The sequence below is a fragment of the Fukomys damarensis genome, unplaced genomic scaffold, assembly GCF_012274545.1.
Source record: "Fukomys damarensis isolate Sample0158 unplaced genomic scaffold, DMR_v1.0_HiC HiC_scaffold_23, whole genome shotgun sequence".
Lineage (NCBI taxonomy): Eukaryota > Metazoa > Chordata > Mammalia > Rodentia > Bathyergidae > Fukomys > Fukomys damarensis.
In genome coordinates, this window is record NW_022900935.1 from 41350037 (window position 1) to 41363254 (window position 13218).

Genomic DNA, 13218 nt, shown 5'->3' on the forward strand with positions numbered 1-13218 from the left:
TTCTCCAAATCCATCAGGAATTTTCCATGCCTCAGGGCCTTTACTAATGCCAACCTTTTCCCCCCATCTGCTGTCAACTTCACAAACATCACTTCACCGTTGTTATTAACAGCATCTACCGAGTGTCTGCAGTAAGCCAATCACTCTCCATATATTATTTCTGACCTTCAAAACAACTCAAAGATTTGCTTTTACAGAGGAGAAAGCAGAGGCTTGGAAAATGTTCGTTATCCGAAGCCCCACTACTTCTAAGTATGCAGACAGAGATCTACACCCAGGTTGGATGCTGAATGCTTTTCTTTCCACCATGCCATTATCCTACGTGTTGCCCTTTGCCTTTGCATATGGCTTGTGCTTAGCTGTCCCCGCAAAGCCTCATGTGGATGAGGTGGCTGAACCTGGACCATATGATTACACCAGTCCACTTGGCACCACCCTCATCTGGGTAGTCTGGATAGGATAAAAAGGGGCAAAAAGACTTGGTGACAGTCTCTTGTTGCTTGGCTATCTTCCACTGCCGGGAACGGTTGCCCCTCTGCCACGCCACCCTGCCTTGGAGAAGAAGATTATGAACTGAAGCCTCTACAAACTGTGAGCTCAATAACCTTTCCCCTTTAACTCTGGGTATTGGTTACTGTGTCTCAGCTGTGGGAGAAAAGTACCTAAGACAGCTTTAACAGCACTTGGCCAATACATGTATAGTCCCTGCGTCCTGACTACAGGCTGGATAGTGGGCTTTGTGAAGGTAGTGACCTTGTCTTTACCCTGGCACCAAGATGGAGCGCTCACAGCAAGGAACCTTCTTTCCTAGCTTGGGTGTCAGGTGGCCAGCTGACTGATCAGCTCACTTGTTGATGGACCAGGGACTCAACAAGCTCTGCAATCCAGTCCCAGGTGGGCCCAGGTGGCTGGAGCACTAACCCCAAGTTCCAGCACCTGCAGTGGAGCAGCTGGTGGCCCAGTCAAAACACAACGGTGCTGACCAGATCGCAGGTGAGAAAGCAGAGTTGGTTTACTCAGCTGGTTCCATCCCATTTCACCTCAGGTAAGGAAATCATGGAGCAACACTGAGCAAAAGCTGACTTGGTCCAGACACAAATACCTATCCCTAACTTTTAGGCGCCAACCTTTTCACTGGAATACAAATGACCCGCACAAGTGGAGCCGTGTAACTAGTAATGAAAGTGCTTAATGAGTCCTCAGGTGCAGCTGAGGTGCTCACCTGTCGTCCTGATTGTAGTCAACAACAACAAAAGCATTTTCTGGAACATGACCAGAACGTGGCCCTGAATGCCCGCAGTTGGGCTAACGCAGATGAAAGCTCTTGTTATTACAATGGTGAGCTGAGCTGCCCAGGCCCTGCTGCCAGAGCAGAAGACAAAGTTCTGCCTTGGCAGGTAAATGAATGAAGGAGCAATCATCAAATACCATCTGCTATTTTAAAACGCGTTATTTGTAGCTCAAGTGCACATGAGCTCCTGTTGCTATTTGGATGGAGCGGGAGGCCATCTCTCACTCCATTTACAGCCCTTGGCTGTGCTGTTAGGGAAGGGCTGATGAAGCAGGAGGTGGCATGACTCAGACTATTTCTGTAGGGAACTGTAACTGCTGCTTAGGAAACCTCCTAAATTTTTTAGGGAGCTCAGAAAGACAGGGAAAATGAAGTCACTTAATTCCTTCCCAGAATAAATGAGGCAACTACAGTCCATTAAGCTGCTCCTCCCCAGCGAGCCATTTAAGATGTCCAAGTGCAAAGGAAAGGGGAAGGGCCCGGAGCAGATAAGGCACAAGCTGTACCACTCCGATTTTCCAAAGCAATGGCTAAATTTAGCCTTAGAAAAAACTGCCATACTCCATTTTTTAAAAACTCTCCAAGACTCTGTGCCCAGGCATCAGAATGGAAATCAGCAATCCTTCTTGGACTCCCTTCATTTGTGTAACTGTTTGGACTCCTATTTCTTCTCTTTGGTCATTTTGCCGTATTCACAAAATCAGTCTTAGACATGGGCAGAAAAATCATTTAAAGATGCAGCTCAAACAAGTAACAGCACTTGGGAGACAAAATGTTACAAGAGCAACTCAGCACACCTGAAATAATTTCTTCTTTAAAAATCCTTCCATACTAAGGCTAGAGGTTTGTGAGGGCAGACATTTCACACTTCTCCAGCAGTAGCCCTGAGGAGCAGACTCAGAACACACAGAAGAGTGCCCTGAATTAATGCAGGAGATGCTCCTGTCAACAGAAGATCAAATACAACTGGAACAAACAGTAGTAAAACCGCAGCTAATTAATGCGGGTGCACAAGAGATTACAACTCTGACATACACTCTGTACCTATTGTTTGTTGGGCAGCTGGTGTTTTGAGACAGTCTTGTTAGGTAACCCAGGTTCGCTTCAAACGTGTGGTCCTCCTCATTGCTGGGATTATAGGCATATGCCCCCAGGGGCCAGCCCTATCTTTACATAGTCTACCAAATACCTTGACATTTAAAGTTTGCTTACTTTTCAAAAAGTAGCCAGTTTAGAGGACACTGCCTAAATAGTTTTAGTGTACAATTAAAAAAAATAACAACACGCCTCCTAAAGTAGTAACAGTGAAATCAATACAGAACAAAGAGGAAAACATATTAGCAGAAAAGATCATGAGGCCTCTAAAAGAAAAGCAACAATCTAACCAGGGTGTGAAAGTACAAGGCAATTTAAATCCTTTGTATAAAGGAAAATCAGTTACTCAAGAACTTGGGGGGGGGCAGGCTGAAACTATAAAACACACAGGAATTGTCAGGAGGTGTGAATATATTAATTAAACACCTGCAGATTATTCTGTGCAGTCCGGAATTCTCAAAAACCACTTAGAGGTTGATGTGGAGAGAGGGATAGAAAGAACCCCTGCACAGTCTCCAGCAAACCACCCCAGGGCTGAGCTGAGGTGCAACATTGTGGCAGCCACTAGGGACCGCAACCCAGGCAAGAAAGGAGCCTGTGTGCAGGAACTCGGGTCAAGAGGCAGCAGCAAAAGGAATCTTGTCACCTCCGAGGATGGTGGGTGTGTGTCCATCCGGGTCACTGCTGGGCTCCTGTTGCCCAGAAGACTGCCCAGCACACGGGAGGGCTCCAGAGACAAAATAGAACAAAATATTCATTTCCGTTAGTCACACTGCGAGGATGTTGACTTCCCAGCCAAGGTTTTAAAAGCAGTTTCTTGCTTTGTCACCTGGCCGCCTTTACCAAATCCCCCTAAATGTAACAAGCTTCGACTTTTTTTTTTTTTTTTTTTTTTTTTTGGTGCCAGGGATCCAACTCTGGACCTTACTCTTTCAAGGCAGGCAGTGGAACCACTGGGCTACATCCCCGGCCCAAGGTTAGGCATCTGAAAACCAAACACCCAGCACACATTAATACTCCTGTTTGCTGGTTGTCAGGACACGAGGGCTCCCCTTGGTTAGGGTGGACACAATGGGGGGCAGAGGGATGCATGAGGCCAAAGGAAACACGTGCTGCACCATGATACCTGGGGAGGAGGCACAAAATCATCCTGGCTGCTGCCAGCTAGGACTTCTATTCATGCAGATGTTTTGTCCTGAGTTTCTGGCAGTTTTTGATACTGGCTGAGAACCTGAGTGCTCAGGGTGCTGGCTAAGTCCTCCTCCTCCTCCTCCACTGTTTCAGACTCGTTCTCCATGCACTGCAGTATCGCTGAGGCTGGCAGGCTTTGCTCTCAGCTTACCATGGTCACCATCTGCAGACATTCCCAGCCACCCTGCTAACTTGAAGTGTTCAAATCCAAGGTGTTCCAAAAATGTGGATTAAGAAAAACAAAACAACACACACACACACACAAAAACCACTGGGTTCTACAAAGACACACTTCCATTTCACAACTCAAACATTGGCTATTTTTTACAGAATGTTGTAACATTTTTCAAACCTAGAATGAACATACATGAAGTCCCTTCCAAGTGAATAGAGAGAAACGCCTATTTTTTTTTGGTACTGGGGATTGAACTCATGGCCTTGCGCTTGCAAGGGAGGGAGCTGCACCACTGAGCTAAATCCCCCACCCCAAACGCACATATTTTAATAGAAAGTGATTTCCTAAAATACAGGTCATGCTAAGTAAGTCCTAAAAGATGAAATGATTTTAAAATATTATTTTCTAATTTATTATAGGGCTTTCTGATAGAGAATAAACTTTTTTAAAAAAACAATGCAACAAACTGACCATTGTATTCACAAAGTGTCTCTCCAAGGGCACCAAAGCTTTGAGAAGTGTACAGTCTTTGGGCTCTCTTCTCTGTGGTCATGTCCTGACCCTGAGACTGTGGGGTCCCCTGGCTCATCCACATCAGAACACACCCAGGCTGCGTCCAGTGTCTGCAAAGTTCTCACACCCACAGTGCGGCCTCGGAAGAAGCTCGTGTACACTCACGTCCCATCCCATTGGCACCAGAACCCAGGCCAGTGTCCTGATGTTCGAAAATCCCACATCAGTGAGGCCCGAATAAGCATCTGAGTTTAGGCAGCCAAACAAGGAGCTCAGTGTTTTCCATTAAGCAGGATGCACCCGAGTCTCTCCTACCCTGCTATCCTCGTGGAGGTCCCCAAAGTGGGTGTCTCAAATCACCCCACTCAGTGCAGTTAGTCAAAAGGTTGAGGGAGTGAGCAGGTTAGGAGCAGAGCAAGAGTTAGCAACAGATTCAAATGACAATGGGTGCTGTCCTGTGAAAGTGCCCACTGCCAAACTCGACACATCACTGTCTCCTTTCCTCCTCACTTCTGATTTTCCTTCCCTGTGTAAGACCTAAAGTCTCACTTCCACTCCACGGAGCGTGAACAGCCAAAAGGCCTCCACGATGCTGGGCCCTAACACCCAGCGAGGCTCCGGGAACACGACAGAGAACCGAGAAACCCAGGAAGGAACACACCAGGCTAGATGGTAAAGAGACCTTTATTAGTCTGGCCAGACAGCACTCCCGGAGCCAGGTGGCTCAGAGAGGCAACTGTTCAGGGGCTGAGGTACTTTTTATAAGGTTTTTCTAAACAAAGAGTCAGGGAATTCACAGAACAAGACTGCAAACACATTGCTTATCTTATGCAGGAAATGTTCTAGGGTCACCTTTTGTCAAACCATTTGCCCCTGGGTGGGTTATTAACCAAGATAACAATTAACATATAAAAAAACACAATCTGGCCTATTAACATGAAATCACTTTAGCCTATTCAAGTCTTACACCTGTCCCAATCCATCCCCCTAGACCTCTTTATTTCTTGCCCTGCCCCTGTCTAACTAGCACCATCCTTGACCTGGGCATGTATGTCTGAGGCAGCTGATAAAAACGCAAATGATTAATGGCAGATTACATTAGGAAAACTTAAGATTCATGGATGACAAAAGCTCAAACAAGCTACTGTACAGAAAATACACAAAGTGATCCAAAACGGTTAAAGATGAGACCTGATTTTGCCTTACCTTAACCAACAAAGGAAAGAGGCAGGCCATTAGTTTTAAGATCACAGTGGGTCTTCCGCTCTGGACACATGACCTTCCCCAGCACTAAGATCTGAAAGAAACTTCTACCCCTAGAGCCTAATAAGGAGGGTGCTTTGATTTAATGGATTTCAACATCCTTGTGACACAGGCAATGTTGAGTTTCAAATGTTTATTACTGCTTAGTGTTAACACCAAAGCACTGCGCCATAGGAGCAATCCAACAAAGGTCCAGGGTGGTCCAACTTCATAACTCCCAGAAGGCATGCTGAAGTCCTAGGGGAATTAGACTTCATCTCTATTAACTTACTGAGCAGTATTTTTAAGATTCTGATTTCTAACTCTAAACCTGGATGAGTTGCCTATCCTTGGCTTTTTAAAGGGAAAAACTCTTCCACATTTAGCTGGCTGTAAGTTATCATTAAGTAACTCTCAGTTGATTTCTCTTTGGCAGATCAGTGGCCCTGAATTTTCAGTTTGTTTACTGCAATGAAATAACATGTTGCTTTCTTTTGTACTTGGTAATAAATGTATCTGGAGTCTGGCAAAGAGGCAGTGTCTCGCACAGGTAATTCCTTTCCACAATCTCTGGTGGAAAGAGAGCAGCTGCCAATTTTTTAACTTATTCAACAATGAACACAATACGCAAAGGTTGGCTGGCCCTTTATAGCCTGGCCTCTTCTGTGGGAACTACTGGAGTAACTGCCTGGATCTGCTAAGCAATTTCCCTATACAGATGTAAAATATATAGACAGGAGAAAGTGGAGAAGTGGGGTGTCTCTTGTAGATAAGAACCCTCAGCAGTGATTCCTACTCCTTCTGGCCATGGGCTGGTGGTCTCCAGCTAGGTGTGGTGGCACATATCCCTAATTCCAGCACCCTGGAAGGATGAGGTAGGAGAAGCCCAGCCAATTCAACGACATCTGGTATCAAATTGAAAAATAAAAAGGGTTGAGAATGTGGCTCAGTGCAGAAGCCCCAGGTTCAGTTCCCCAGTTCCTGGGCAGGGGGAGCTGAGACAAACATATAAAACACACATACCACACACACACACACAACCTCACGCTCAGTTTCAGGGGCCTCACAGGCTCATGGGAAGTCCCTGGTTCCAGACTTGGGATCATCTTGTGGGACCTGTCAAAAGTATTTCCCAATGGGAAGGCTACAGAGCACTCTTCATGAGACACTGATCATAGCCCTTGAAAACACAATGTTCCCTCACAGATGTTTTGGAAATACCATACTAGGTTAAACACAACTAATACATTTACATTTCATTTCTGTAAGACTCTTCTGAACCTCAGCATGCTAATGTACAGTATAAACTGCAGACAGAGTGATCAATAACAAGAGGCACTTCCTGCATGTCTGGTGGTCTGTGTGGGAGAGATCTCCCTGGACAGTGAGACTTGGAACATCCTTAGTCCACACCCTTCCTCACCTGTGCTTGCCAGGCTAGGCCGAGAGCCTGCCAACGACCCCAAAAGTCAAGTGGGTTAATGGCGTGTGTCACCCAGTGCTGTGGTGCAAAGAGGGTTTGTCCTCTCCAAAACTTGGTCTGAAATTTAATCCCTGCTATGGGATATGAGGCCGGAGGACCAGATGGGAAGTCTGAGAGGCACTTGGGGCTCTACCCTCATGGTGACTTATTCCACTCATGTGATGAAAGGGTGGATGGGGTAGCTGCACAGTGGCCGTTGCCAGTCATAGCCTGTGACCTTGGACCAAAACCCTGAGCTGAAATGAACTAGGTCACCACCATCAGAAAGCAGACAGACAGACAGACACCCAGGCCCTCACACGGGAAACTGTGGGACCCAACACCTCCTCCCTAAGATCCTGGGATCCCACCCTGGAGAGCTAATTCCAGACAAGGGCTGGCAGTTACCAGCACAACTCTAGCCTCCCCTCCACTTCTGACTCTGCAAGGCATCTGTGAAGGATTTCTGTCTCACTTTTTTCCTTGTTCCTTTTAGGAATAAAAATAAGATTGTAATTATAGAAGATTACAATAAGAAGAATGTTAAGATTATGTTATCAAAAAAACTGAAATTATTCCCTGGCTTTATTCTAAAATGTTACAGTACTAGGCTTTGTGTTTTCAGAGAGCCACTTAGAATTCTCTATGAATTAAGAATCTTCACCACAGAACATTTCCATTTACTGACGTCATTCTCCTTTTAAACTATCAAATGTTTATTACTGCCTACATAAATTTTTGTTCAGGCAACATCACTTAACATAGAAAAGTGAATCCATCTCACTTGTTTTGAAACATTTTACGTGTTATGTTGCACCTTGAGATACTATGTAGGTTATGTGGTTCAATGTTTTACAGTATACATGACATAAACATGGACATATATTAATTATTTTTTCACTCCAAGTGTACCTACTATGGGCTCAAAATGTTTTCTTCCCCAGGCTATCCTGGAAACCTACATAGGTTGTACTGTTTACCTGGAAAATATTCAACTGACTTACATGCTTTTAGAATCATCAGTGTTAGGCTGGAAACTTCCTGTGTTCTACATTGTTAGCTAAACACCTTTTAAACACACACACATACATCATGGCATCAAGTGGAATGGTTTCCTTTCATTAGAAAACACAAAAGGATATTTAAATAAATTCTTTGCTAATTAGTCTAAACCACAGTGTATAATATTAAGGAACTGAATCATATTTTCTGAAAATGGTTCTAGGAATTGTTAGCAACTATTTAAAGATTCGGTAAAGGAGGCAGGTTCTGGCATCGCCTCTTATTTAAATGGGTTCCGGTGTCTCCTTAATTAAAATAGAACAAAGATAAAACATGGAATAAAGCCTTATTATGAGTTTCCAGGGTTTCAGAATGAATGGTGCTTTCAGGAAAATTGAGACAAGCGTGAGGACCCAGAAGTATCAGCTCCTAGGACTTCTCCCTCTCTGAACATGACTCCTTACGTTTCTTTCACAGAATGCAATGGACTGAGTATTGGGGCTCCCTGCACTCTGCCCCCATTTATATGATGGAATCATAACCCCAAGCTGAGGACAGGAGCAGGAGAGATCTCTGGGAGATTATCAGGCCATGAGGGTGGAGCCCTTGTGAATAATATTAGTGTTCTTCTGAAAGAGATCCCAGAAAGCAGCCTGGTCTTCCTCTGCCTGGTAAAGACACAACTTGGCAGTGTGTCACCCAGGAGAACCTGGCCATGCTGACAGCCTGATCCTGGACTTCCAGCCTCTGGAATAGGAGAAATAACCTACTGTTGTTTATAAGCTGCCTGTCATGGTACTTTTTATAGCAGCCAGAAAAGACAGGGAGCTACCGCTGATCTATGCAATGTCTGGGTGATGCTGACCCCAACCCGACTCCAGGCCGTGCCTCCCAGGGAAGTGGTCCGACACTAGCTGGGCTGACTCTAGCTGGGCCAGTAAGAGGCAGAACATTTCCTGCAGCTCCTGGGGAAGAGGAGCTCTATTCCCAGAGACATATGCTAAACTTGCAGAAGGACAGGGACCTGCATGGCAGTAAGATCAACACAGAGCAAAGCTGAGAGAGGGAGAGGGGTTTCTAATGCCATCACTTGAGCAACCAGAACCAGATGTACTTGCAGAAAATTTCAAATCTGGGCTTCATGAGATTTAGTAAAGTCCCTTTCGTAAGGCAATTTGGGTTGCCGTTTTGTTACTTGCAGCTGAAAGACAGGTATTAAGTGAATCAATTAAATGAGATGTTGATCCTTTTGCTAAATGAAGTCCAGCTTCTATTTACAAATAAAAAGTTATTCCCTATCATTAAATATATATTGTAGTAGTACATAAATGCAACAAGAATTTCTCTATAAAATGTGGGGTAAATGATGGCAGAAACAAGCCATCGCTCTTATTTAAAACCTGATTCACACTGAGGATTTAGCTCAATGGTTCTGCCGCCGCCTGACTTGCAAGCACAAAGACCAGAGTTCGATTCCTAGTACCAAACAAACAAAACCTGATTCAACATTGATCACCCAAAGAAATCAGAAAGCTACAAAAGGTATACTAAGCTCTAGCCAAGCAGGGGACCATCTGTTGCTGAATTACACAAATAGAGATGTTGTCTTAACTCTTTACAGCTTTAAGTCAGCATCAAATGCAGCGTCCTAGAGGAAAATCGCCACAGAACACTAGAATTGAAAGACTTTAGGAATTATCCAGCCCAATGGCTTTCAAAGTTTTCTGACTGTGGCCCACAGAAAGAAACAGAACACAGTAGAGACACACACAGACACAGACACAGATACAACACACACGCAATCTGAAACAAAAGCTTCCAAATCAATACTTACCATGTGCAATGCATTCTGATTAAAAAAAAAACAACAAAACAACCAAAAAACTGACGATTCTGTTTCCCCTAAACTGATTTCTTATGAGTTTGGAAATGAGTTCGGGACTGAAATCCAGAGAATCCTAAGATTTCTCACTTAGTTCATAGTGAAGCTGAAACACAAAACCAGTACCCATCTTACCTTAGCAATGGAAAAAAACCCCAGCTGTTAGCCAAACACATCCCTCAGCAGTGAGCTTCCAGCCCATCTTAAGAAATCTGAGATGATGATCCAGGTGTCTGACCCAAGTTATTTTGCACACACACAGCGTTCAGGACTTTTAGGGCCACCTCAAGACCCCTCGAGTGAAAACTCAAATCTACTAGGGACCTTGAACTGTCCCAAATGGAAGGTCATGTGACGTCTATGCCTAAACTAACAATGGACAAGACTGAATACACGAGGCTGGATCAGATTTGTTTGAGACTTGAAACACATCATCTCACGCTTCTCACACTCTCCAACTCACAGCACCAGGTGTGCCAGCTGTCTGCCTGTGTATGGCACGCCCATCCCCAGACTTCACTGTACCAGGCATCCTAGGGTGAGGCATAGGCTAGGCACCCGGCTCCTCTCACCTCTGGAGCCCACCCAGGAGATGCAGGAAAGCCTTCCCTAACAGGACACAATGTAAGAGAGGCTCTGAGAACAAGGAGAGAGACCCGTGGAGCGCGAGGCAAAGGCCTGACTTCACAAAGGGCAAGGAAGAAATTGGAAGGTGATGAAAGTCAGGTGAAAAAGTTAAAAAGGAGAGACCGCCTGGTTAATCTTAGCAGCTGATAACTATTAGCTTAATGGGGAAATTTACTTATTTACCATCATCTTCCATATACTGCCTTCCTGCATAACTCCAGTATATTAACTCCTACGAGCATTTATCCTGGCTAAACACCTACCTGTCATTAGTTATAATTTGTTTAACTGCTAGGTAGTTAGTGTTTTAAAATGGGCTGATTCTCCACAACACTGTCCAAGCCTATGGTCTATTTTCAAGGCTTACAAGACAACGTGACATTGAACAAATGATAGTTATTGTGATATTTTCAAAACTAAAATTTCAGTACATAGAAGTAATTTTACTGAAGTGAAACATCAAAAAAGATCATGCTGCCATCCTCCTCAAAATCACACTGTTAAAATCTCTATTTACAAAGCGTCACACCATGGCCTCGAAGCGTTCCTTATCTGCTTCCCTAACACCAAAGGCATCTCCGTGATTGCCTGCCATGTTGACCCACACATTGGCACATCAGAGAAGAGCAAAGGATCCTTACAGAGCTCCAGCATAAGGAGCACAGCACCGGTACCCTCATGATCTAAAGGGAAAATACTTGGTTGCGTCACCTAACGGACTAATGAGCACGTCCTCAATCTTCAATGCTCTCATCCTCTCCCGTCACCACGTAAAACGCACATGGCTGTCAGACCTTACATGGAGAATAAGAAAGTATACTTCACGTAAGAGATCTTACATGGGGAATAAGAAAGTATACTCCACGTAAGGGACAGGAAACACAAGACTAACCACGCACCACTTTTCTACAAATGCCAAGCAGCACGGAATGCAATTTGCGCCCTATCCCTAGAAAGTATGTAAGATTTTATAAAATGAGTGTTTATGAGCTTTGTTAGTATCTCCATTTTGCTTCCCTGTGCCTTCATCGTCCTCCTCCCTGGTCCTCCTTTATTTCATCTACTTTTACCTTGCTTCATTGCATAATTGCAATCTCAAAGAGCTCCCTTGAAACATTTAAAAAAAAAAAAAGGTAGGGTACGAATAACTATTGTCTGTGGCTGCCAGAAGCTTCCTGGCAAAGGAACACGTAGCTGGAATAATCTCCCAAATATTAGGTTTATGTGGTGTGACAGGATGCACAGCTGATATTTAATAATGAAGCCTTGGCACCACTAAGAGAGTCTCCCTCTTCTGAAAAGATCGATGGAATACAAACATGAAACCGCTCTAAGTGTGAGAGGACAGAGCAGACACACAGTGAACAGCGGAGGAAGGACAAAGGACTTCCGGAAAACCAACACCGCCCGAGTTTAATGAAATGGTCCTTAGTGAACTCGGTGACACCTGAAGTTGTGTGTCACACACATGTACGAACGACTCTCCCTTAGACATCAGAAATAGGCGGCCCACAAGCACAGCGCTGCAGGTTCAGAAGTTCACAAGAGCAAAGACCAACACAGCAGCAAAATGATGGCTCCGTAAGGAAACGCCAGACTCCCCCAAATGTACACTTCCCGCACTGAGCAGAGTCCTTGAGTCTCAGCTGTCCGAAGCACTCCCCTACCTTGCACTTGGGAAAGATTCAAGGTCAACCAGCTCTACTTCACCGTCTTCTCATGGGTGGTAAACAATTCCTGGTTCCACCTGTTACCCATGTAACAGAACCTGAGTCCAAGGCAATCCGTCCTGAACAGAAAACTGTGTTTCCACTTGGGTTGTCCAGAATGTAAGTAATCAGGACGAGCTGACCGAGGTTCCCCCCTGGGAACCACATCAGTCCTCTACTTGTTTCCACTACTAAGCTAAATTTATTTGGGAAGAGCCTATCTTACGAATGCTATTTTCTAGAACATTAAACTTATTATTTCCTTCGTCTAATAAAGAAACGCAGGCTTATGTGTTATCGACTAACTGGTCTTCCAATAATAACCGTTTCCTCTAAACACACCCCAGAAGAAGTGCTGTGTGTCACTTCATTTCTTCTCTTCCCCAGTTTCCAGATCATTCGTATGACACAGACTCTGCAGGGAAACTGAGCAATCCCTTCAGGCAGGGAAGAGAGGACTCCTTTATGCACAGACATTTTACCAACAGAAAACTTATTGGGAGCACAGGTTCAAAATATCAGGATTTGGCCTGGCCGGTAGAACGCAGCCCATTCAAGCAAAAACTCAATGGGGCGCTTGAGGTCCGGGTGGCCAAAGGAATCCTATCAAGTAACCGTGGACCAAAAGGAAATGGACTTTGCAACTGTCCCCACTCCCCCGGGAGGCAACTGATTACAACGTGCAAGGAGGGTATGCTACTCTCAGAAATCTGTTCTGATGCCCACTCCTAGAAAACTGGTGTTGACGACGTCTGCGGCGGTAAACAGACATCAAGAGTCTCAAACACCACCATTGCCGCCTGCAAAGCCACGCAAATCACCGCGGCTCCTACAGCGCATGAGGGCCACCCTGCGCGGGCCTCCGAGGGGACGAATGCCCTCCCCTGTGGCCAGACTGCAGGTGAGCAAACCAAGCCGCACTGACCCTCAGAAGTTCTTCCTCGCCTCCGCCCTCCGCTCTCCGACCGCATGCTGCGCACAAAACAAAGCGCTCCTGGGGGCTGCTCCAAACCACAGCCCCCAGGCGCC

The 13218-nt window shown here is 45.1% G+C and overlaps 1 protein-coding gene across 16 annotated transcripts in view; it reads right to left on the bottom strand.

Moving 5' to 3' along the window:
* Window positions 1–13218, bottom strand: part of Camta1 (calmodulin binding transcription activator 1) — a 696092-nt gene that overhangs the window by 30143 nt on the left and 652731 nt on the right. Inside the window, exon 1 of one of the 16 annotated variants that reach the window (XM_033767642.1) lies at window positions 13115–13212. The exons of the other annotated variants lie outside the window; for them this stretch is intronic. Coding sequence (XP_033623533.1) covers window positions 13115–13160 — 46 coding nt within the window. The 5' untranslated portion in view covers window positions 13161–13212. Of the gene's footprint in view, window positions 1–13114; window positions 13213–13218 lie in introns of those variants that run through there. 16 annotated transcript variants of the gene reach the window in all.